Source organism: Pieris brassicae, chromosome 12 (genome assembly GCF_905147105.1).
Source record: "Pieris brassicae chromosome 12, ilPieBrab1.1, whole genome shotgun sequence".
NCBI lineage: Eukaryota > Metazoa > Arthropoda > Insecta > Lepidoptera > Pieridae > Pieris > Pieris brassicae.
This window is the reverse complement of record NC_059676.1, coordinates 3,459,818-3,486,970: the sequence shown is the minus strand read 5'-3', so window position 1 is coordinate 3,486,970 and position 27,153 is coordinate 3,459,818. Positions and strand designations below refer to the sequence as shown.

The window sequence follows — 27,153 nt, the reverse complement described above, 5'->3', positions numbered from 1 at the left end:
TAGACAAGTCAGGGTTCCACCCTTTAGGTCTATAGTTAAAATTATTATAACTGGATAATTACGGTCTATAGTTTTCTACGGTCCTAGTCATACAAGTAACATAAACCTCATTAAATTAATACTGCTTATTTACTAGTTCACATAGGTATATAACAAAGAAGAGTAGTTCAAATGGGCGATAATTCCTGTAGAGACTATACAAGTATGTATCTATATGAGCCCTAATCTAAAAATCGATGTTTGAAGTAAAATAAAAACAACAATGGTTCGATTTATGCCACTGGAGATAGTTTTCAAATAGAACATTATACTTTGGATGTTTTTTTTTTTAATTTAGTATTATTAGCTAGTCTTTTAAAAGATCTGAAGGTTAATTTAGAAATTCAATTTCCAGCTGATTGAAAGGGTCTAAGAGATTTTATCTCGCTGAAATGAAGGCCCTTGGTTGATTGGATCTGAAATGAGAGCTAGTTTTTAGGATTTTAATTTTGCCCTTGAAGAGTATCAAATTATTAAAAACAAAGTTTTTCAAAGGTGAAATTTTAACATATTTACTTTAAAAAGGGTTATATGTTGGTTTCAAACCTTATTTTAAAACCAACTTTTAAAATGAAATGATCCTAGAGAATAAAATAAATCAGTACAGGGTTTTTACTGCCCATTTTTTTATAAGATATGTATAAACATTTCTTTATTTTGTTCCACATACACTTAAAGCATTGTAGTTATTATTAGGCTTACCTTAAATGCACATATAACTATAAATTCAAAACACAGAATCTGAAATAACAATCTAAAGCGTTATGTGGTCTGTCTTAATATTGTTATTTCACAATTCAATTAATTTTACTTTGTCACTGATAGATCTATTGATAAATAATAACGAGGTCAGATTACAGATTACACAATTATTAATATTTATTTATTTTATTGATTAAGACGTCGTTGCGCATAATATAAAAAGTGAATATATTTAAATAATAAGGAGGGCAAGGCGGCCGCTTTCGAGCTATCTCTTCCAGGCAATCACTGTGAGAAGAGTAATATATAGTTTGTGTTTGTATTATTCAGTGAAATTTTATGATAAAAGCTCTAATAAAATTTAATCTAAAATGTAGTACAGGATTTGAAACAAATTAATTAGAAATTATATTATTTGGGTATAAATCAAAACCTCGTTATCGTTCAGTTGCTTTTATTATCCGTGCTTCAACTAAAATTAAAAGCTTCGCAACAATTTACTGGTATTGTATGAAAACTACAATCACTTAATTTATTAACTGCTTTAATTTCAGTAATATTGTTTATTATTACATAATATATTACGTAAATGTACGAAACGTTAAAATTTAAAATGTTGTTCGACAAGACGGAAGAATAAATATGACGAAACAATAAAATTAATAAAACTAAAGCGTACTCATTGCACGGGACCTTAACGAAAATATTTTGCAGCAGCTGTCAAAAATTGAATATCACCTAATGTTTTCCCATATTTTTTTGTGAAGCAGATAGTCTAACACTATTTGACAATAAATCACTGTATTGACTATAATGTCAAGTTTATGAGGTATTCTCGTAACTTGATTTGACCGTGATGTTTGACAGCTGGGAAATCAAGAGTTAAACTAGCACATAACATTCACTTTAATCACAAACTATACATATACACAAAACATTATAATAAGTAATAAGCTATCTCTCATAATATATATTAGTAAATAAAAGTTTTGTGAAATTATAGTTAGATAGTGTTACTAGAATATAAAATATATTCATGACTTCCAGTTGTCCAAACGCTAGTCAACTGGAAACGTGCCAATTTGTAAAATATGTTTTTGTCTATGCCCATTTCTAATCGACATCTATTCCATAAATTTGAGCTCTATGGACTTTCAGCTAATTTCTATTAGCATAAAATATGTAAGGGTATAATTTTAAAGTATTGTACGTTTAATATATTAATAAAGTAGGTATTTAAAGACAAGGAGATGTCTTGTCTTGCGGGTGTCTCGGGTTTGATTCCAGCTGAATACTTATTTCGGGCTGAGGCTAGTAGAAACTTTTCTTATTTTTTAAATGTTAATGACTTCATGAATTGATTACCATTTGAAAATATTTTACAAACAGGTTCTCATATCTAATGCCTGAAAATACTTGCAAGTATATATGAAATTATCCCAAGGCAAAAAAACGTAAAAAAATATCATATGTCATAGCTACAGTAATAACGGTTATGCAACAATTTGAATTCAACGTTCGTCGGCCATTTCGCAACGCAATTAAATGTTGCCATCAGAATGAAACTTCGAAATAAGCTCTCTCTATTCTTTCGTGGAAATGTCCTTTGTGTAAAGGAAATAGATTTGGTCATTTCAGACAATAGAATTTTAAACCAAAGTGTAGCACTTGCTTCATAATTGCACTTGCTTATATCGAACGACGTTCAGTTTCCCGGTGAGTTAGAGGAAAAGGCTAAATTAGCCCAAGAAGGTTTATGTGTTCGGAAAAGTAGGACAGTACTTCTCTCCGGACCATCGCTTGCAATTGTATAAAGCGCAAATTTGGTCCCACATGAAGTTCATACCTCTGGGCGGGCTTCCCATTACCATCTCCTTCCACTTGACCGGATTCATCGAAGAGCGGAATCGTCGACAACAAATCCCTTTTTGAGTGGCTCAATCCCTTGGCGTTGGGTAGAGATGTGGTGTCTCTCTGGTTCTATTACAATTATCATTGAAAAGGTTCAACTTTTCAAAGGTTCAAGGTTGGACTAATACCTACTGTTAAGTTTCATCGTGGGACGTCAAAACAGCATACGAAATTCTACGCGTATCAACTAGACCATCGTTCCACAATTGGTCGTTATTAAAGCAGTTTTTGCGCCTATGTAGAACCAGCTGCCCACTGAAGTATTTCCGAAACAATTCGACTTAGGGTCCTTCAAGGAATGAGCGTACCAATTCCGCAACGCACTCGCGACCTCTCTGGCATGTCCATGTACGTCGATATCACTTAACATCAAGTGAGCCTGCCTCCCGTTTCCTGTTCTATACTCTATAGAAAAAAAAATCTTTTTTCATAAAAAAATTAAATTTAAGAAAATTATTTGTATATATATATATATAACAGAAGACAAACAATTCAACAAAATAGCTATTGTAAATTAACGTTATTAAAACAAATAATCTTTATTATAAATTTGACTACACTTATTTTACAAGTCACTTAATTACACATACATAGACTTACAAGACTTCATATTAATGTAAATTTACAAGGCGTACTGTATTTTACGACATGGTATTTATTTAACTTCAAAACATAATATTTCAATTGTTAGCACTTAGCTTTAAAAAGATAACACAACACAGAAAAACTCCAACAAAACCATCTATTTTATAACTTTAAAAAATTATATAAAGACAGAATTTCATCGTTTATACGCGGCCGTAGTCTTTAAACAATTTAGAATAATCCTGCTATTTATATTTTTGTAAATGTTTTAATAAACTAAAAAATCACTTAGCGCTTATATTAAGATTACGTTAATACAATCTAGAGAGGCTTATAATACCCTATAATAGCCTTATCATTTAGCGAGAGGGTGATACCCACCCACAGGACCGCTCTTCCTAGGAAACCAGTCTGCGCGGGAACTCTATACAGCGTAGACGTATCGTGCATTCTCAGAGTTTCAAAACTTCACGCGAACTATGACTTTAAATAAATTTAGAACTGTGTGAACAATGTGTCTTGACAAGAATGTATGTGTATAGTGTTAACGGAATGATTGGTTAGTATTTTGAGTTTTATTTATTCACATAAATTGTTATACAATAAGTATTAATAAATTATAAACATGAGGGTAGTCATAAGAATCACAGTAATATATCTCTTTTTAATCTAGAAAATTAGCCATAAGTGACAAAAGAATCCTAAAGTTAAAAAATAATTTTAATAAAGGTTCTACTTTAAAAAAATCTTTCCATATACAGACATATTACAATCTCAAATAGGAATCGGTAACTCGAAGCCCGCACATTACTTAAAATTCGTTTATTAAGAAAAAATTGAAACCATAACAAATTTAACACACATAAATAATTTAGTTTATTAGTAAGTCTGTAAGCTAACTTATTAAATAAAATTTTATAATATGATTTTAATAAAAAATATTTCCAATCAATTACAATGGAAATATAATTCAAGGAATATCTTTTGACTAGTCCTAGATCTGTAGATATCTACTATTATGTTTGTTAACGAATCTTATGTTCAAGCTTCTTCGATTAATAAATTCGTCCAAAAACTGTTCTTTGTCCCAAAATGCCTTGCCAAAAATGATGACATTCATTTTCTACCTAATGAGACATGGTGGATTCTAAAATTAGGTAATAAATTAAAAACATGTAATTAAAATTAATGTTCAAACAACTGGCATACTTTTCTTTTGATAAATTTCCTAATTTATTAAATCACAAATTTTGACGTTAAATAATTTTGGACACGAAAATGTTAATTTATATCCTTTTGTTTGTTCAAGTAACGTTTAGTGTGATGTATAAAAATATATCATTAATTATTTTTTGGTTTTGAGTTTCAGCAGTGGGATACGAAATTATGTAGTTAATTTCAGTTTAAGTATCGGTGTTATTAAAACTTGGTTTAATGTTACCGGCTAGTTTCATGTGTTTCTATTTAAAAATACATATTTAAATCTGTAAATGCAGAGTTCGGTATTAGTGGACTTACAAAAGCCTTAAAGGGTTCGTCATCGTTAGACAATGGATTATTAGAACAAAAACACTCTTGAATTGTTCTTAATAACTAGTGTTGTTAACTTGCTATAGCAAAAGTGGGGATCCAGAAAGCGCTAGGTTGGCTCGGTTGTTTTTATGTAATTTGGAACTAGCGCTAAACTGCACCTTAATATTACTGAGCCAATAAAGACCAATCCAGCACACAAAAGGAAATGCGCTTTGCGCTTTTTTTGTTACAAAATGAATTCAAAATTAGAACAGTAAGATAATCGAAGTACGAGACGTTTGACATTTTCTATACAGGTTTAACAATATATATCACAATATTGTCTATATTATGCGAGTATAATATATTTTTAGTTTTAATAAATTTACGAAATCTAACAATATTTTCAGTAATAATACAGTAATATGAGAGTGAGTAAACATTTATTTACGTGGTGCGTGTACTCAATAACGTATGTTAATAAAATTTGTAGCGTATTTATCAAAATTACGAAAAAATACGATCACGAAACTAATACATGTAATAGGTATAACTTTCAAAGGACATAATCTATTGTTTCATGCTTAATGCAAAGTTACTAACTATAAATTACAAATTATACACATACACATCAAATATATTACATGGAAATTACATAGTTTAAAGAAATAACTGAAGAGAAGAACTAATAGTAATTCTAAGAAGATACAGCACAAATACTAATTAATAAAAGAAAAATTACTTGATGGAATACCAATTTCAAACTAAAGTGGTAAGGTTTTTAATTTGTTGAGATTACAATGTTTGGGAGATAACAATAAACGTTGTTAATAGCTTAATTTAGAACATGAACATTATTCTACTATGATATGTAATCGTAACAAATTGAGACTCAATTTCAGAGAGATCAATACTAGTTCAATATTATAATTTCAGGGCAATCGGTGGTTGTGGTGGCATTAGCAATAGGTCTGGCCGCGAGTACAGACAAGCGGCCACACTTTACCACAGAGCCACCCCCTCGGGTGCTGTGGCCAGCCACAAGGGGCGCCTATGTGGTATGCAGGGCGAGTGGCCATCCAACACCAGACATTCATTGGGTCACCGCAGAGGGACAGGTCCTTACTACGATACCGGGATTAAGGTAAGGATATTGTTCTTCAAATTCTTTTAAAATATACTGGCTGAGCAGGGGACTGTTTCTATAGGTATTTTGATTTTTTCTATCAGAGTTTATTGAAAGTATCTTGTTTTTGATCATTGTTTCTATTGATGATTTACAGATGGTATATCGAAGGCTAGCTTGTTATTTGAATGAGATGAATGGCACATGCCTATGCCGATGTACAGCCTAATGAAAAAACGGATTTTATTTGTTAAAACACACCACAAACATACCTTTTTGTATCTTTTTTTTTGTTTTTCACTGAATTCCCTTATCTCCTGTGAGTCCTGCATATTATTCTACGGTTTGTAATAATTGATATTTTAATTATAAAACCGATTTGAATGAAAGAGTAACATAAGAACTTATTCAAGTAATTAAACGATCGTTGAAATGTAAGGCCTTATTATAAAATAATATATGAATTTTTAAACTGTAAACTGAAAAAAATATTTAAATAATTAGAGTGTATTTATTATTATTACCATTTAAAGATCAGATCAGACCAGATCATGTCATTTGTCGTTTAACTTAGAAGACATCGTCGATTTTATAAATCACCTATTGCATCTACTGTGGTTCTACTTCCTAAGTTAAATACCAGACAATCCTAAGTTAGATAGAGTTTCCCAAGATCAGGCCTTTCAGAGGAACTATGGACAAGTCTAGCATAGTTAACATTCAATTCCGTGGAATCAGAGTAGGTACTTGATGGTATTTAACTTGAAAATGTAACTCAAATATTCAAGTGAGAAATTGAAATGGAGTGAAAGTTACGGTTTAGAAAATTATTTTATCATTTAAAGTTTATTTTTTGAAGTCCCAGAACAACCCAGTAGGGCAAGAGTCAGACTCATTTTTGTTTCTTTCTATTTGCTCTACATAGCTTTTACACATTAAGAAAACACTTTTTAAACGGATTGAAGCTATGTATTATTATTATAAACTTAAAAAGTGTTTTGTTAACAATTGTTTTCATTCACAAATAGAACAGAACATATAAGACAGACAGGCGGCTCGCAATTAGACTTTGCAAATATATAGGTAATATTGTATAAACTGCTGTTAAAAAAATTTATTCATTAGAATAAAAAAATTGTAACAACAATTCACCAATTTCTCCGCAAAAGTTTTCCTTCATTTTTGGTGGTCAATTAGGTTTGAAACTTCCGTAACTATGCTAATATTTGGTATCTTTTGTGTGGTTGTGTTATTTTAAATGCAAAAATGTGAACATTTTTCTACAAATTAGTCTCAATTTAGAATAAACTTGTTGCTCTTAAATACAATCATTGATAATTAAATAATAATATTGAGTGTAAACCTCAAAATGTTATTTTTGTTTGAAGCGCATGTTCTAAGACTTCGGATAGCAATACTGTACCAAAGGCTTGGTTTGAAGTAAAACTAATTTGAAATGTAGTTTAGTATTTTTTAACAGAATAATTATTAAATAAAATATTTTATGATATGCTATCCTAATATGTGTATTCAAATGTATGATATCTCCAAACACTGTTACGGGGTAAACTGGTTTCTGCGTCTATTTAATTGGTAAATTTTAGTCCTTCCTTGGATGAAGATGTAAGATTTTTGTGATCAGTATTTAGATTAGGATCCCTGTGTTTTTGATCACTTAGGGTAAGTGAAACCTCCGCAGGATTCATTCAGTTTACAACTCTCCGGTGTGTCGCAAAATTATCTCTGTCTAAGGTTTATCAAAGTCATCTAATCGCGCACAACTAATTCCTCATATAGCTAATAAATTGGGCTAGTTTCCAATTTCCAATAGTGGTCAGAAGTTGGGACGTGTCCGAACGTGTGTGAGCTTGAAACTTTACCCCTATATGAAGCTTCAATTAGCAACGCGTACTTTGGCAAACTATTTAGACGATACCTCTATATATGAATAGTAGATAAAATTCTCCAATCCAATTTTACGATGAAGTTTAAGTTAAAGCGGTTGTATTATGTTATTTTTAACGATTGGTACATCGATCTACTTTACTCTTAGCACAAGCACGAAAACTTGACGCAAACGTTTCAATACTGTTTAGAGAATTTAACATCTTATTTAATAGAAATTAACTATGCTATATTTTTATGTATTATCTCTTCCTTACTAATCCAAGCAAAGCCTTAAACAAAAAATTAGAACCTTGAAATTTTTTGTTAAAGAAATTTAGTTACATACTATGTAAATGCCAGTTATTAACAGAAAAACTATCCAAAGTATCAGAACAAAATTATCAAAAATACTTGATTTACGGTGCAAGTAATTGTATAACATCCAAAACTTTGATTTTGGTTTAACATTTTAGGCCTTATATTGCTCTTATTCAGTACATTATTATGGATTAATTTTTTTGTTGTTGTTACGTTTCTTGATTTTATTTATAGTATTTTTTAGAATAGTATTTCATTAAAAAAAATTTATCTCTAATTTTAAACATTGACTGTGGCAAAGTTATCGTAAAATTTAAAACTTTTTTTACAATGACAACACTGAACGCTGCCATGTTTGCTTAGTTGCGCACAAGGGGAGCAGAACCGTTTGGCGGGATACTAAAGTATAAAAAGACTACGATGATAACCTAGCTTCAAACGTTTCCCAAGTCGCGTCCTAATATTGAACACGAAGAAACTGTAATTTTCATGATTTTGAATAGATTATTACTTTGACTTGTTTTAGAATTTCTAAGATGTTAATTGAAATCCTAAAATAGATTCAAAATTTAAGCTAAAACATGAAATGCCGACTAATATAAAAAAAAAACAATCGAGCATAAAAGTTGTGAGTCCATGGCTTTTACGAATATATTTACAAAGTTTCTCGCTGACGTTGTTTCGATGCGTCGGTACGTGCTAAAGTTTCTACTTGAAAGGCGTAATATTGAAACGGTCACAATTTACCAAAGTTTCTTTGTCCCTTGTTATCGAGTATTGGGAATATACTGTGAGTTGTATTTTATGACTGTTATAAGAACTGAATTGATCGTTTATCGAGTATTCAACTGATTTGCATTACATAGATTGCATACCAATATCACCTCAATATAACAAGTGCTACTGTAGGTTGTTTATTTTATGGCTCAGTATCAATATGATATGTTTAAATATATTTTTATGTATTTTTTTTTATTTTAATTCATAAATTCAATAGAAGTTTAATCTCAGTAGAACAGCGAGGTATTTTAATGGCGATTAATTAAGGGAAGCCACTTTTATTTTTTATTTATTTAATTATTTAATTACTTATAATCTTACAGCTAACATACACATTATAAAACAAAATACTTAGCCAACACAGAAAGCCAAAACAGATTACAGATTACAATTTGCAAAATAAGTAAAACATTTCCATGATTCTATTATCATTTTACAAATTAAACATTAAACTGTTTCACACATCACAAGTAGGTATTTCATTACACTTAGCACGAATCGAAGACCCGAATTCAATATGTATGAACGTTTTGCGAAACACGAATTTAACACGGCGGAAGTGTCGCATGACTAGTTGACAGTTGACAATTGACCTCAGTTAGAACAGTGGCGGGAATAATGCGGCGTGCATCTTATTTAAATTGATGTTTGTGACTTACAAAACCTTTATTTAACAGTAAGTGATTACAAGAATAAAATATGCGAGCAAATATATAAAACTAAAACAAAATTATTTGCCCAATGGATTGCGAAATTGTCATACAAAATTGTTCAGCCGTGGATTTTAAAATTTTAGTAGCAATAAAACGTCCTGATACGAATTATTAACGATTTGAAAATAATTTTTCAATTTGAGATTTGTAAAGACAACTCTTTTATATATTTAAATCACTTTGTCTATATCAAAATTATACAAAGTATTGAAAATGAAATTCGCAGTAGGTTATAGACGCCCTTCTGAATTAGTACACCAAAATAAATCCCGAATACCAATTTAGGTCGGCGCTTTTTCCTTTACTCTCGTATTCTGAATAGAAAAACGATCTCGTGTATGAAATAAACGATTATGGTGACAGTTGACTTATGAAACGAGCAGAAACAAATTGTTAAAATACGTGTCGGCAATATTTTTCTTTGTGACAGTTATAAAATTACAAGAATTGCGTAAAACTATGAATTTATAATAATACAAATATTGGTAAGTAAATCAATTTTAAATTGCTTTGGTTCATAAAATATTTAGTTCTAATTTGGATTTAATCCATTGAATTTTGGAATAATATCCAATCTATTTATAATTAAAAATTTACAATTTAAAGAACCCGCCAGAAAAGGGGAGGGGGTTGAAACAAGCCTATGGGATATCCAAAAAGGCAGTGATCGCATTTTTGTGAGTGCGCGGCCGGCCTTCGAGTCAGAAGTACCCACTTACTTTGTATCTCTTAGGGATCGGTATCGACTTCAGGTGGGACCCCCACCAGTTCTCTAGTTTGCAAAAGGATGTGTTATTTTTAATGCAAGCAAGTATTAGAATTAGTTAGGCAATTACATTATTTACAAACATTCTAGATCATCGACAATTCGACATATCGTAACCGTTTCATTGTGAATGATCTATGCAACACAATATTTTTAGTTATGGATTTTATTAATTAATTAATAATTATTTACTTGTTATTTTTAATAAGTCAAGTTATTTTTCTTACCAATTTACAAAATTGTCTATACCTTTATAAATAAACATGATCAATGACCATTTTTAGTTAATACCCTTAAATCATAAAAGAAATAGTCTACTAAGTTTATACAAAACGCAACACATGGCGTGCTAGACTCGTAACTAACTTGAAACTTCAAGATAGTATGAAATAGGTGGTAACAGATTGTACTGTATCGGAAAATGGACTGAAGCTCGCTGTAATAAAGTTCGAAATTGGTTGCTAAAGTAAATAAAGTTAGTCGCTTCGGCTTTACGGCAATGTTGACTTTAGCTAAGGTAAGCTAAAGTTGGACACTTCTGGGAAACTCCACTTTAAATTGACTTAATTAACGCCGTGTCTAATGATGCTTGATGGTAACACATAGCTGCATACTCATATAAGAATTCAGACGTTGTTATACCAACTATTATACTATTTATGTAGATAAATATATTAGCGCCTATAAGGAGAGGGCTGTCACGTTTTTGCATCTATTTTTCATAAGAAAATCGGTGATCTGCGCTCACTTAAGTAGGGCCGTTTAAGTATGTGTTAAAAACTTTTTAAAAATGGTGTCCAGCCGGAGTTGGAACGCACAAAGTCTTCTAGGATAGATTGCTTAATCACAATGCTAACACGTTTTAGAATTTTTGATTTACAACATTTTGCTGTAAATCTAATAAGATCGTACTCTTTTATAAATCTTACTATTTCACCAACTCACAACCCCAAGAAGCTTTTTACCTGGAACAAATTTTGTGTTCTCGATAAGGCCGCCCGTTGCCTAATAACTTATGTAACCTGTTTTTTATAAGGTAATAAGGTGTAAATAACTAAACAAATAAATCCCTTGTTGGCACGGCTTAAGGAGCAGTGTTAATCGCGTCTAGATCCAAAGGTCATTCTCAAATAAATTCCAGGCAAATGAACACATGAAATGTTAATATATGAAACGTCAGTATACTGCAGTTCATTGCTACAAACGGTAGTATTTCCTTCCGTACAACGCACTGAAGCCTACCAGGACTAATCCGTTCAATGGCAACTAGTCAAATAACTGTTGCAACGTTGAGTATTAAACTATTATCTGTAATCCCATAGGTGTCTTCAATACTTCCTGGGCTTTTAAAGCCTGAAGTATCGAATAATTCTAGTAAAGCATTTATATAAGGAATTGATCCGAATAGTGATCGCGTAAATGTTGTTAAAACAAGTTGTACTATTTATTAAGATTTAAATCAGAAAAATACTGGTTTATACTATATAACTGGTTTATAATATATATTATGGTTTCAACTCTCAACCATACGTCGTACGTTCAAATCCCAGCTGTGTACCAATAGATTTTCGTATTTGATTGCCGTTTTATTTATTTATTATAAGTGACAGTGAGGACACGCGAGTTATATAACCCAACTTTAGTTATGTTACGTATACTAAAATTAAACAATCATCTTACACTTGAAGCCAATATTTATTGTAATTTAACATTGTCGTCTTCGATACTGTCCAATATCATAAGTGTCATTTAGATTTATGAACCCTTAGATAAACCAAGTTTGTTTTTGTAGTGTTAGTTATGAGTTCATATTTTAAACCATTAAAGTTAGTTGTTACCCACCCACAAAGAGCTTTATTTAAACATCTCCGCTGCAAAAAAAAACCGCCACCGAACTCAATTCGCGTGTCTTATTTAAAGATTATGTGTGTCGTGCAAAGAAGGATGTTGCGGCTTATTCATTATAATTTGCGGAGGAAGGAAGGTGCTGCATTTCCTTTAAAATAAAGGGTGGATCCCCGACCACTGTAGCCAGTGGCTGGCCAGCCCAAATCCCCCAATGGCTAAGGTGCAGTAGGATGTAATCTAAGTGGGAAAAACGTAATAAAATTATATCTCTTGATATTTTTTGTTGACCTCGCACTTTTTAAAGGAATACCAATGCAACTAAATAAATTAACTATTGAAATAGCTAAAGTTTTGCGTAGTTCTGGGATTGGCTTGCAAGCATACATAAGTCTAATCTGTGTAACTTACCTAAATAAAAGTCGGAAGCTAACGTAAAAGTATAAATTCATTGTATATAAATCTACGGATTGTATGAAAGTAAGACATTAATGTCTGCGGGGATACCTTAGCTCTTAATAGTAAAAGTTTGATCATTATAGACCCATTATTATTCTTGTATTGTTTGAATAGCGGTTAACGGCGAGTTACTTCTGCAGTGTTGTCTTGACGTTATTTTATAAGTACGGGTATAATCGATATTTATTATCATAATGATACCGCTATCCCATAAATGAAAAGGTACTTTATTCCTATATACTTATAGAAGACTCGATATCCTTGAATTAAAATGATGTCTGTACTGCTTTTGTAGGTGGTATATTTCCATACTTAAACTGAGTAACAAATTCTTTATTACATTAAAAAAATAGTAATATAACCGAAGGTAAAAATTATCTATAAAAAGAATCTATTATCGCGTGCGCTGTGAAAACTATTAATAATAGAATAAAAAAAACGTTGTACAGTATTGTAGAAAGTATCAATATCTACAAAAATAATGTTTTTTTGGTATGTTGGTCTATCCCGAGTCGGAAATCCTTGTGTATAGGGATGTTCTAAGACACTGAGGTTCTACAAAAAAAATCATCACTAATATTATAAAATAAAGTTTTGCATTTTGAATTTTTACCTGTAGTGTATTTTTGAATTTACTAATGTCGGTCATTCCACGTAAATGATATTACGAATTTAAAGTAAAATCTGTATATTGATTATATTATGAATGTAAGTGTGTAAATAATAAAGGAAGTAATTAAAGATTAAGAAATCTAAGTAAAATAAAACTTTTATCATAACATAAATATATTTATAGTCCGACTTGGTGGACTTTTCAGGACATCGGTATCTGCGCGAGCGAAACTGCGGAGCATTGTTAGTATTATTATATATTTTAATGATCTATGTCCTTCTAACGTTTGCTCACATAATATACTTATACTATTTCAAATATACTTTTGCCAGGCCGTCTCCAATATTAGTTAACGAACTATTTGTGTCTATATGTAGATGTCAAAAATTAATAACAAAACCTATTTCTAATTTATAACGTATTCTATGGCTGGTATCTATTATTGTAGATTCTTATACTATTAAAATCTAAAACCTACTTTTGAACTAAGGGTCAAACAGGCCCGTTACGTAACAGATCGTTAAAATATAAAAAAAAATGTGTGCGTGTACTAGTGTACACACATAAGAAGTGAAACTTCTTCATGAACTTATTTTTAGAAAAATGATCTACTGTATGCAACTTCACAGAAATTGGTTAAATAAAGTTAAATTAGATAAAATTTAACAAAAGCTTTTTATTAATATAGACATGAATACAAATAATACAATTATTTCATTTTACCTTATTACTACTAAGATTGTTACAGAATTTCTTTAATTGTAATATAATTATTACTGTTATTATTATATATTAGGTCCTTACATATGAAATTGGCGTTTTGTATGGGAGGAACAAAAAGTCGAATTTTTTTAAATATAATATTTTTAATTAATCAAAGTATGAACCATTGTTTTCTATGCACTTTTGCCATCTCATAGGTAGTTCATTGGTCCCTTTACTAAAAAAAACAGTCGGACGGGAATCAATAAAATCTGTGAAGGATTTGGACTGCCCCATCAGGGTTAAATTTGTTCCCTTGCAAGAAGTTGTCCAAATTTCGAAAAAAATGGTAATCTGTTGGAGCAAGGTCCGGGGAGTACGGACGATGTCTATTCTATATCTATTCCAATTGAAGCTCTTCTAATTTGGTAGCCGTCTGTTGTGCAGTGTGTGGTCTAGCGTTGTCGTGAAGTAGCAGTGGCGTGGAGCGATTGACCAGCCTAGGTTGTTTAGCCGCTAGCTTGCGCTGAGCGCTTCCGATTATCGTCAAGAATCCATTTTTCACCACAGGTAATGGATTCGGTTTAAAATACCTTCATTATTGTGCCGGTTCAGTATTGTAACGCAGCAGTCGAAGCGCGTTTGCCGGTTTGCTTCAGTCAATTCGTGAGGTACCCGCCTTCCTGTTCTGCAGGTCGAAATTTCCAGAACGAAAACGTTGGAACCAAAATGGAACTGTGTTTTCTTTTGCAAGATGACCGCCATACACATCATTCACCCTTCGAGTCGTTTCCGCAGCACTAGTGCCACAGCGGAACTCGTACTCGTAAATAATGCGATACTTTAAGTTTTCCATTTTGTAACATGAGTGACGCAAACAGAAAAAAACAAATGAATGACGGTCATCGAAGCACAAATACATGAGTAAATAGCTTTGAAATTCCTAACCAAAGAGGAGGTATTTGAGGTCAAAGTGGCCAGTACGACAAAACGCCAATTTCATATGTAAGGACCTAATATTATTAATTGTTATCGTTATTATATATTTTTGTTATTAATGGCTTCGAATCTTTTCGATCAACCGTGGTAGGGCAAGAAAACGTGTAACGGCTTAGAGCTCTTTAAGTGAGATCTGTATGAGTGTATACGCCACTAAATATTTAAAAAAGTGACCAAAGTTTTTTTTTGATAAAAACGTTTTTTACTGAGTATTTTTTTCTGAAAGCCATAGTAGTATAGACAAATAGATGTTGTCTAAAATGACATGACATTGCAAGGTCTAGATCGCCATCCCCACTAAAGGCACTAGTATTAATAACTGTTTTGTAATTTAGCAAATATATTGTGACTAACGCTTTAAAAATGGTAAAAGTAATAAATAATTAACAGTCATCTTTAAAAATGGTAAAAGTAATAAATAATTAACAGTTTTCTTTGATTACAGACATGTTCTGAGCGATGGAAGATTAGTAGTAGGTGCTCGTCGGTCCATGGTAGATGCTGGTGGTGGAGGGAGCGGCGCCTTCCTTCGATGTAGAGCATCCAATAGGGCTGGTGTCACTCTATCTCGGCCGGTTCTTTTAGAGCCAGGTAATTCGCTCGTAGTGGTTATTTAAGTTTTATGAGATATCATTATATGAAGACATTTACTTTATTATTAAATGAACAGTAATAATGAACAAAGAAACGTATGTATTAAGACGTAGTTAACAGTTTAAACTGAGGTTAAATGTAAAAGAAACTTAGGTGAAACGTAAAACAAAGAACAATAGCACGATTCATTTGTTTATAAATAGTTTAAAGTTACAGTGTGTCCGTTATTAGACAAAATTCTGTTCAATCACAATCTAATTTAAGTCATCTTATGTTTTACATCCTCTGTGCTCTAGAAACTTGTCTATGCCATGATGCATACGTATTACGTAGATGATTTAGTAGAAGAATATTATTATAGACGTAGTCTTCTTATTATTTCAGTTATTTCAACATTTTGAACCATAAAATTATAATATACAAATGTAGAAGAAAGGCAAAACAAATTATGACTTTGCCGAGTTAGACCAATTAACTTTCAGTTACAATCCGAGGAAATACAAAATAAAATGGAAACAGCCCACGGCCCCGAGTTTTTACAGGGATAAAACTTTTAATTAAAGGATTAAAAATGGCATATCAAGAAGTTAGAAACAAGTGAAGTCTTTTGTTTTGAACGAAGGAAAAATTTAAAATGGTTCAAAACAAACTTCAGAGCTTTTAATGTTATCTTCGTAATTTTATATCACTAAATATTGAACAAGTGGTCACATAACCAGATTACTATCATACACTTGTAGCATCCTGTGAACTTGAAAAATGGGTAAACATTTAAAATAAAAATTATTATTCCTTACCAAAATTGAATGAAGTATATTTAAGATTATTAATATTATAAAATAAGAAAACATAATCGTTTAACGTTGCGTGGAGACGGATTGCGGATATTCGCGATCCTGGTCCTCTTTAGTCCTATATATAAATCCTACCACCCCATAAAATGTTTCACTTTTTACCTAAATTCAGACGGCTTTAAATAAAATATAGTTATCTTTAGATCATTAATTTTGCAACTAAACATGAAAACAACGCTAAAACGTTTGTTAATGACTGTATAAACCCAAATACCAGCGCTTCTTCGTTTTGACTAAATTCTCCGGAGATCTTGTTGGTTTGTCAATCTCTAATTACGGCTTGATTTTCTCTCTGAATCTCTCTGCATCTGCATATTTTACATAATGTAGTTTGGAGAGTGTTCTAAGGAATCGTATGAACTGCTGCCTAGTTTCAAAATAATTCCATGTTTCATCAGCTTTACCTCGATGGCTGGAAGAATTCTTCAATCTGCTTCTCTAGGCTTTTTCTTTAACAAAGTGGCGAGCTGTGTAATCGACTTCCATTACGGGCTTTTTTGGGAGATACTACTCTCTCTATTCAAGGCCGGCAATGCATCCATTAAAATGGGGGTCCAAGGGCTTTAGCAGCTACTTCTATGGCCTCTCTATATCATAAAAAACGGGTAGATGTACTTGACTAATTACAATCAAACTAAGTAGTTATCGTTTGCTAATAGAATTTTATAAACGCATTTAACATTCGCTCGAACGGTGAAGGAAAACATCGCGAGGAAAACTGGCTTGCCTTACACCAAAAAGTTGACGGCGTGTGTCAGGTACAGTAGCTACTTGCCTATAATATTGACGAATGACAGACCTAAAAAGGTTATAGCGCCACACATTTTTTATTTATTTATGGATGTACGTGTGACTTGATGCATTCATTCTTCGTATACTAATACAAGACTTTCTATAATCAACCTAAAAGCAAATTTAAAACTGTTTTTACGTATTATAGTGAATGAGAGAACAAGAAAACTCTTAATAAACCGGGATATCGTGAAATATATACCATTGATAAAATTGCCAATAAAGCCTTTGTTGATTAATTGGCATGAAAAATTCTATAAAAGGTATCAATAATTGGGCGACGTCAATACACAATAATGAGGCTTCCCAGACAAAACACTATACAATTGAATCGATTTATTGTTTGCTATGATAAAACACAATGGAACGTTTGATTTATTTTTTGTTTCAATAACAATTATTCTATAAGCAAAAATAAAATGTATTTTAAAGTAAATGAACAGATACCTCTTTGTCAGTAAAAGCACTGTTTGCCTAGTACATAGACGTCGTAGGTTGGAACCCCAGTCAGTGAACCAAAGAACTAGTTCCATATGCACATTTACCATTCGCTTGTACAGTTAAGGAAAACATCATTAGGAAACCGGAAGCCTTAAATCCCAAATGTTTGACGGCATCAGGCACTGAAGCCTGGTCACTTATCTATTGTAAAAAAACAATAATTACGAAACATATACAGACTTATAAGGTCAATATCAAGACTTGAAACGCCACTGGCTTTTAATTTGTCTGTAACTTATTTTATCAAAGGTAAATTTGTTAAAATATTATACATGTTATATTATTAATTATAATAATGATATGAATATGATGAATTGAAATGTAAATAAAGAAAGTTCAAATTGGTTGAAAGTTAATGGTTACAACGTATGACATATCCTTGAGATATTAGGTTCGATCCCCGGCTGTCCAAAAGGTGAAGGAAGACATTGTGAGGTAACCGGCATGTATTAGACCCAAAAAGTCGACGGTGTGTGTCAATCACAGAAGTTTTATCCCCAACTTGCATATTAGCAATGAGTACGGAAAATATACAGAAATTTGAGGGCCAGATCTAAAATGTTGTAGCGCCATTTGTGTCGCACCAAAGAAAGAAAGCACTGAGTAGTTTTGAACTGCTTAATATTGATACTCGTCTGATAACTGACTGTCACTGATTTTAAATCATAAACTTTTTGAATAACGAAGAATATACTAGTATATAAATATAGGAGCGAGGTATTTGCCTCTAATACTGAGTAACTTTTTAAGCATATTCATTGATTTTCTCGCGAACTTTTATTATGTGTGCGTGCTATACGCAGTAATAGTTATGTTATAAAACTAATGAATAATAAAAAAATATATATTTGTCGGAATCGGCTCAGACATGAACATTAAAGCACGAAATACAACAAGAGAGGTGACAGTCGGTTAAGACTGCGGTCCGTGCACCTCGACGCAACCAGAGACATGCGTGCCAATTTTTTTTGTTCTTACGGGTTTATAAAACCCCGAAACGTAGTGGGACGATGACGTCAGGTGCACGTGCCGCTAGCACTCGATATCGCTGTCCTTTGGTACCAACTACCTACCATCGCCGTCATATTTATAATTGAATGAGATTAAACAAATTTTTCTTTTGTTTAAAATAATGTTTGTTTTCGCAGTGGATGACAGTGTTCTCGCTATCACGGTAATGCAGCTAACTCCAGCGAAATTAGGTGGCTCTGTAGTTATGCGATGTGAATTGTCGCTGGAGATAGGTTTCACGGCTGTCAAATGGCTGCAAGATGGACTTCCACTTACAACAGGATACATGGGAACAGGTAGGTAACACTGCACATGAGCAAGAGAGTCAGTATTGCTGCTATAGTAGTCTTATTTGTGATCCTTGCCTGGCAGTCAGTAAACAGGTAAACGGTAATAATTTATTGTTTGTAAATTAGTTAAGTTTAATGCATTTTGTGTAAACCTAAAGACGGAAGAAGGTATTTAACCAAAAGTTACATTAGATTATTGCATTATTTAGATAATATTATCCAGGCACAAATCCGAATTACCGTTTCATAAGGAACCGCAGCTAGCAAAATAATATTTTTCTCAGTTGTTTATGTGTTTTAATTATTTTTAGATACCAGATGGATATCAGGTGCTGGAGAGTTGTTATTAGGGTCTGATTTGACACAGGCTGACGTGGAGGCAGAGTATTCATGTATTGCGATAGACACACCCAGTCCTACATCAAAACTAACTACAGATGGTAAGAATTAATTGTTACGTGTGTTCGTTAAGCTCACTAAAACCTCACAGTAATTTCCGTAAAAAAACTTCACAATCATTCAAAATTGAAATGAACTAAACTAGTTATAAAAAAATCATAAATTCATTCATGTGTATCAATTTTATTTTAAATATTTAAGATAAAGCTACAAGGTAGCGTAAAAAGGTTCCATGTGAAACTTAAAGAATTGATTATTTTGATATTGAAATGTGTGAGTAAAAGAGATTTTTTTTAATAGAAAGCAGCTGGTTGGAAAGTGTTGAAGTAAATGCCATTGTAGCTCGCGTTGGTGATACAGCCATTTTGCCGTGTGTATTTCGACATATCAACAGATATACTATTACGTAAGTATATTATTTCCTGGTTAATGTGGTTGTAATCCATTATTTTGTACTAAATATCGTAATTTAAACCAGTTACCGATATATTCAATTGCTAAAAGGTTAAAGTTTGTTAGGAAATAAGTCTAATCAGCAATATAACAAAAATGAATTACAAACTAGATATAGAGATGTGACGTCATACTACTTTAAAAAAAATGTTTCCTCAAAAATGCATTCATATAATGTACAGCCAATCCTCAGAATTAAACAGTAAATATATATAATAATTACATTACATTACTATATATACAAATGAATTCCAAAATACGTCACTAAGCGCAAAACTCAAACGCGGCTGGACCAATTCAAGTAATTTAATTGATCTATTCCTTGAAGTCTGAGAAAGGTTTGTATGGAGAGAAAAATTGGATTATTATTTCTCGGTATCTCGTGAAGCTAGCGGTAGAGGAGTGTTAGCGTGTTTATGTCACAGTGGCGCACACTGTGCGTACGCAGTAGAGGCGCACTTTTTCAAAGAGTTTTCGTTGAGTGAAGCACAACGCAAGTATTGTAATCGCTTTGAAATCCGATTTTTTTTTATAACAGATGGCAACGACAAGATCCGAGTGGAGTTTGGGTGACTGCGTCAGGGGATGGAGTAATTCGTAGTGGGGCATTAATATTACCTAATGTGAGATTACATCACGCGGGCAGATACGCATGCTCTCCCGGCACTGAAAGCACACCACGTATTATTGTGAGATTGATTGTAAATGAGCCGTTAAGTTTGACAGTTACTCCAAACCCTTTGGTAAATATTATGTTTGCAGTATTAAAATATTTTATTTAATTTAAAAAAATTCTTTGATTTAATATAACTATAAAAAGTATACATTGTACTTCATTTGCTCGTCCAGTATTGAACGATAAACATCGTATATAGGAATAAACATAGATTTTTAAAGAATGAAAATTGATATATAAAGCTATAGTTAGAAGGACAAAACGGACCATTTTCAGATGTTAGGTACTGGAGGATCCGGTCATTTTAACTGTTCGGTATCCGGAAATGGAGGTAGAAGGGTCACTATATGCTGGCAGCATGAAGGCAGATCCTTGCATTCTCTACAAACCAAGCTTACCTTGGGACCAGTTAGATCTCACCACGCTGGCCTTTACCAATGCACATTATATGATCACTCGGAATCAGCCGTATCTGGAGCTGAACTTATTATTGCTGGTAATATTTTGCACAGTTCGTTTTTGGTATGACCTTGTATGGCGACAGTATTTTTTCAAATCAATTAATATTTTTCTATAAAAAATTAATAGGTATATAGTTACTCAAGTTGCCTTGATCACATACTAGAGATAAGACCCCACTAGAAACATTACAATTTTTGTATGAGGATTATTGCTGCAATAAACAAAAGATTTATCATAGCTTACACAATAATAAATATATTCTACTAATCGAAACATATAAACTTACTCATGATTAACTATTTTTTTAAATCAAACCAAATATATATTAACTACGTTTTAGACAGACCTCCAAGGTTGGTAACAACGTTCAGTGAGGCCATAACTCGTGTTGGACAAAGCATTGCTCTAAGATGTGCCGCTACTGGTATACCACCACCAAGAATATTCTGGACCTTAGATGACATACCGCTTCCATCAGCGCCTGAAAAGTAATAATTTTAAATATAACTCGTTCTTATAATACAACTTATTTAATATACATACGACTTCGTTATATTATAAAGAATCTATAACAATTAAATGTGTTTTTAAATATGTCATAATATCTCTAATTGTAACTTATATTTTTTTATATATATATATGTATAAATTTGTATATGGTAACGAAGTGTAAATAAATAAATAATCTAAAATAGCATCGAGTACATCATAAGGCCATTTTCGTTTATAAATTAAATTGTGGCTTACCTTTTAAGATATACAGTAAATACAAGAGCAGAGTCACTCCCTGGGAGTGAGGAGGGGAGTATCATATCAACATTAAATATAAATATTAGGACTGCTGATGAAGGTGGGAGATATGGATGTAATGCAACAAATTCTGGTGGGTCGCAGTCGCACTACGCAAGGCTTAACGTTTTTGGTAAAAGTTATAATAATTTTATACGTAACGTGTTATTAGATATATTAGAAAAATTAGTAAATCCTTCTGGCAGTTTGAGTATCAGGTGAGCTTCTTGCCCGCTTGCCTCGTGAATTATAAAAATATATTATTTTATATAACACTGTCAAGACCGTTTAAAAGAAATATAAATAAATATGTTTTCATACCTTTAACGTCATACAATGTTGCAAGGGACACGCGAACAGTGCAGCAGCAAGTTTTATATGTCAAAAAATATTTATATATCAAAAAACGAAATTATGTGAAAGAGATTGAATTTTCTTTATTTTATTATTACCTTAGTAAATGGATCGCAAATAATACGATTGACTTGTTACAGGTCCCCCAAATATTAGATATTTACCACCAATGCACGTTAAAGTAGAAGCTGACGTAACAATAAATTGCCCTTACTCTGGATATCCTATTAAGTAAGTACACACATAAAACATTTATATAATTAGCTAAATATGTATTACTTCAATACTAATCCATTTTTCTTTCTTAATATGTATCCAGTAATAACAGTGGATACTAAAAACAACAGCTTGTTCTGTTTGATATTTGCATAATAATAACAAATAATATTCAACGGTAATACGGAAGTATGGATAGTGCTTCATTTACATTTTACTTCACTTCGCAATAAAACGAATAATTGACTATGCTAGCATGCTATATATTGAAAGGTATAATCGGCGATGATTCAAATAAAGACCATTAACTATAATAAGTTTTGATTTATAGATATACGTCGATCAAAAATCGTAAATAGGTATTTTGGTTTTTGGGGCTCGTGAATAAACCTTATACACTATTTTATAATTCATACATATCTGCATATTATATTGCTGAGGAACTTTTCAGAGAAGTTATATGGAGACGTGAAGATGGCTCTATAGTGGAGTCACCCATACAATCCGGTGAAGAACGAGGTTTATTAAGATTGACATCTGTGAGAGGTACCACAGGGGGAGGGTACACATGTGAAGTCAGAGCCGAAAGTGGGGAGTTGGCTAGACGGACAGTTCGAATCGAAGTGCATAGTAAGTAAGCTTACAATTTTTTTTATGTCCCACTTTTTCATTCTAAATAGAACTAGCAATACATTATTAATCTAAGGGTTTTTGTTTAACAATTCTGAATAATCGATAATAATCAGTCATTGCAAGGCTATGTGGGTAGGTTCGTTATCCTCAGTCTACCCTCACTTTCTTACTTTTCTATAAGCAACGGCTATATAATTCGTTCTCGTAATACAGTGTACTTTTGAAATAATTTTACTCAAAGTTTCATCATAATCGAAACACCATTTAAGTACCTATATACTGAATATTATATAAATAGTTCTGAATTATGAAAAAAAAATGACGGATATTGGAACACAAAATATATTTAACCCCAGAATTTTAGTATCATTGCGTAAAAGATTTATAAACTATATGAGTGAGACTATAAGTTTCTCGATAACAATGCTAATTAATTGTTTAATAGAACCACCGAAAATAGTTCCTTTTCAATTTCCTGAGGAATTAGAAGTTGGAGGAAGCACACAAGCAACGTGCAGTCTAGTATCAGGAGATAAACCGATCCAATTTTCATGGCATAAAGATAATTTACCTATTCCTTCTGTTTTAAAAGTAAGTTTAATTATTTATCTAGTGTCAAATAAAAATTTAATTATTAGCTTTGAAGGTAGTCCTTTATCTTTATTATATTGAATCAACTAATTATTTGCTCGCATGCACTCCAACTTAGGCTATGAGGGTAGTCAAATTTATATAAATACTAGCTGACCCGACAAACGTCGTTTTGCCATGTATATTATTTATAGGAAACAGTATTTTAGTTGAATAAAAATAACTATCTACCATAATAAAAAATAGGGGTGACAATTAAAGGCTGTATGTATTTTTGTATGTTGTATCATAAAAAAATAAATATAAAATAAAAAAATGTGGTGGACACCCTTTTATCACCAAGGGGTTTGAAATATAGATAGTATCCGATTCACAGACTTACTTAATATGCAAAAAAAAAATCGGTCGAGCCGTTTCGGAGGAGTATGGAAACGAATATTGTGACCCGAGAATTTTATATATATATAGAGATTCAATTACTACTACTATTTTTAAAAGGGTAATTTCCCAGCTTACAAGATTTTATCTAAATATTGTTAAATAAATTACTTATTATCAATGATAAAAGCCGTAACTACATTATCGTTTAAAGGTTGAACAGAAAAATATGGATTTTTTCACGATTTTGGTGATACAAGATTTAAATTCAATGCACAGTGGAGAATACTCATGTCGGGCCACAAATGATTTTGGAACTGTTAGTCACTCGGCTGCTTTAGTCGTCAAAGGTATTTAATAATATGTATCTAAGTATATTAATTAAACTTCATCTTATTTTTAGAACAGATATATTGTCTTACGTTCAACCAAGTACACTTTTATAAATACTATTTTTTTTTTGTTTAGTAAATGAGGTAATTCGAGTTTATATCCGTTTGAGGAAAGCAATTTATAATGTGATTTATTTTGTTAGTATCGAGCACCGATAACTAAAATTTTCAAATATGAAACCGTCAAAGTTTCAACAGTGACGAAGTTGAATATGTCAAAAAAGATTCGGTATAGTGCAGGCTATAACTCCGTTGCCGCGCCATTCTTTTGTTCGCAGAGTTCGCAAAAGCAAAAAGCTCCATTTGTTAAAACCTAGATTGACCCAATTCTTACTCACAGAAAGGCATGTAAAACTAAAATTCAAAATAAGAATGAGATGATAAACGAAACAGTTTCGCTACAGAGGCACCGTTGTGGGTGTGGCGTGCACAGAACACTTCAGTATCGGCAGGAGCAGCTGTTCTACTACCATGCTCCGCCAAGGGACAACCACAGCCGAGAATATCTTGGGAATTTTCTACTGGTATGTTCTGTATAAAATATTAAATCGTTATAAATATCAAAACATCCATTAAGTCTAACACTATTCATACTAATTGTTTCGATTGTTTATGGAAAAGAGTTGTTACTGCAACGCGTTATATTAATAATAATTATATAATAATTATATTATTTATATTGTTACGTTTACTTGATGAAGTTTTATTTTTGACATTTTTGTTATAATAATTTATTTTATTAAGAAACAATTAAATTAAGCCCCGTTATATATTTCAAAAGGTATTCAGGTGCAGATATCGATACATCTGAAAGTCATATATTTAGTTCCATTCAAACTCAAACTCAGAATAACTTTATTCATAATATAGGTAACCAAGTACACTTAGGAATGTCAACAGAAAATATCTAAATTTACATTTACTACCAGTTCGCAAGTTAAGGGCGTAGAGCGGGCCAGAAGAACTGGCAAGAAACTCTCCGCCACTCTTTTTAATTGTCAAGTTTTGAGTCTTACAAATTGTTTGAACTCAAGCTAATCAATCCCAAGGATTAGGATCTATAAATTTAATTAATATACGACTCGTGGCGTTAATTAGAAACTGATGAATACTTGTTTTTTATATGTAGATAGCGAAAACTGGCGGCACATCCTATGGGGTCAGTCAGAAACTAATGAGCTTAGTGAAGGATCAATTCTCTCGGATGGTACGGTGTGGCTACGTGCTGCAACTCCAGACCACGAGGGGTGGTACAGGTGTACTGCTAGAGTCCAGCATTCTTTTCTTCATCATGTGTTCTTTTTGGATGTTAGAGGTATACTTTACATACGCACAAATAGTTAATAATTTTGATGATTTTAATGTTATGTTACATATAATGTTTGTATGTATGTTGTTTTTTAACAAACATATGTGTCAAATTCAATTGCATTATTGAATCCAGGTATTCACGGTATCATACAAGCATTTGTTGTAGCCTGATACAACAAATGACGACGATAGATATAGTGTCCATAGAATAACTTTATTTTAGGATATATGACAGATTAGATTTTTAAGATGCAGTTTATAATATTTTATTTTCAGCTTTCTTGTCCTTTTCGTTTTGTTTTTAATATAAAGGTGCAAATATAGATCATGATCGGCCTGGTTATTGATAGCTAAATATTACAGAACCACCCAAGCTAAGCCGAGGCAGTGGGACTGGGGAGTCACAGTGGGTAGTGCGCGGCACTCCAGCGAGACTCACTTGTAGTGTCAGAGGGGAACCCGAGATCCACGTACATTGGACACACGACTCCCGACCACTTGCTTTACAGTAAGAATCTTGTATTGTAATTAATATGTAGTAAATTGTAAATATTTGTTAATAATATAATAATAGTGTAATATTTTAAATAGAAAGGTCTAAACATAACACTATCATATAGGTTTTTAAAAAAGTTTATGTAATATTTCGTTTTGTTGTAATACAGAAAACGAGTTTTTTCATTGTTCATCATTATGCAGGAAAAATAAAATTATGAGTGAAATTCTTATTTTTTTTTTATTACTGAAATATTACAATAATAAATAAACATAGATCAATTTAAGAGAAACCAAAGGTAAATTACATAAAAATTAGAAGCAAGTACCAATTGTGTTTGTTGACTTTCAGTTTCTGTAAATAATTATAAATTGTGTTGTGTTATCAGCGTATACACAAGGTATTTCAGTTATCAAATAATGTCATTAAAATCTTAGAATCTCCTACGTAAAGTACTAGCTTAGGTTTAAATATAGTTTAGAGCCGGTACACTAGTGATGAATTTTGTGGTTAAGAGGGTTAGTGTCAGGCGACGGATATGACCTAATTTCTACCTAACCTAACGGCCGAAGCTTTGAAAATTTAAGTGAGACGCAGGTGCAACTCCTACACACACACTACTTTACTTACAACAGTACAACAGTACTTTACCCACGTTTAATAACATTATCTAAGCGTACTTTGCCTTTAAACTATTTTAGATCATTTGCCGTAAGATTTTTCTTTCTTTCTGTCAACATTAATGGTACTTTAATACGTTATAGTTTACGTCAGACGTAAATATACTTTGGGAATAATGTTTTGGACTTTAATTATTTCTTAATTATAATTATCAATCATAAAATTAATATTTATTACATAATATGTCTTGGCCAAAGTATGTATTTGTTCTTTGATATATTTTTTTTTAAATTTCGATTTTCGCTTGCAATGTTTGCCTTTACCTTAAGATTTGATTGGACTCACGACCACAAGCTCGAGATTTACACGCTTAAGCCCCTAGG

General features: G+C 32.0%; 1 protein-coding gene across 2 annotated transcripts in view; it reads left to right on the top strand.

The window, feature by feature from the left end:
• Positions 1-3,665: 3,665 nt before the first annotated feature.
• Positions 3,666-27,153, top strand: part of LOC123717497 (Down syndrome cell adhesion molecule-like protein Dscam2) — a 39,776-nt gene continuing 16,288 nt past the window's right edge. For both annotated transcript variants that reach the window (XM_045673507.1, XM_045673508.1), the window contains exons 1-17: positions 3,666-3,796; positions 5,686-5,893; positions 15,403-15,548; positions 18,847-19,005; positions 19,311-19,439; positions 19,699-19,804; positions 20,390-20,594; positions 20,804-21,023; positions 21,330-21,477; positions 21,745-21,911; positions 22,273-22,363; positions 22,800-22,978; positions 23,427-23,572; positions 24,165-24,300; positions 24,747-24,866; positions 25,472-25,657; positions 26,017-26,161. In XM_045673507.1, coding sequence (XP_045529463.1) covers positions 3,766-3,796; positions 5,686-5,893; positions 15,403-15,548; positions 18,847-19,005; positions 19,311-19,439; positions 19,699-19,804; positions 20,390-20,594; positions 20,804-21,023; positions 21,330-21,477; positions 21,745-21,911; positions 22,273-22,363; positions 22,800-22,978; positions 23,427-23,572; positions 24,165-24,300; positions 24,747-24,866; positions 25,472-25,657; positions 26,017-26,161 — 2,522 coding nt within the window. In that variant the 5' untranslated portion in view covers positions 3,666-3,765. The remainder of the gene's footprint in view (positions 3,797-5,685; positions 5,894-15,402; positions 15,549-18,846; positions 19,006-19,310; positions 19,440-19,698; positions 19,805-20,389; positions 20,595-20,803; positions 21,024-21,329; positions 21,478-21,744; positions 21,912-22,272; positions 22,364-22,799; positions 22,979-23,426; positions 23,573-24,164; positions 24,301-24,746; positions 24,867-25,471; positions 25,658-26,016; positions 26,162-27,153) is intronic.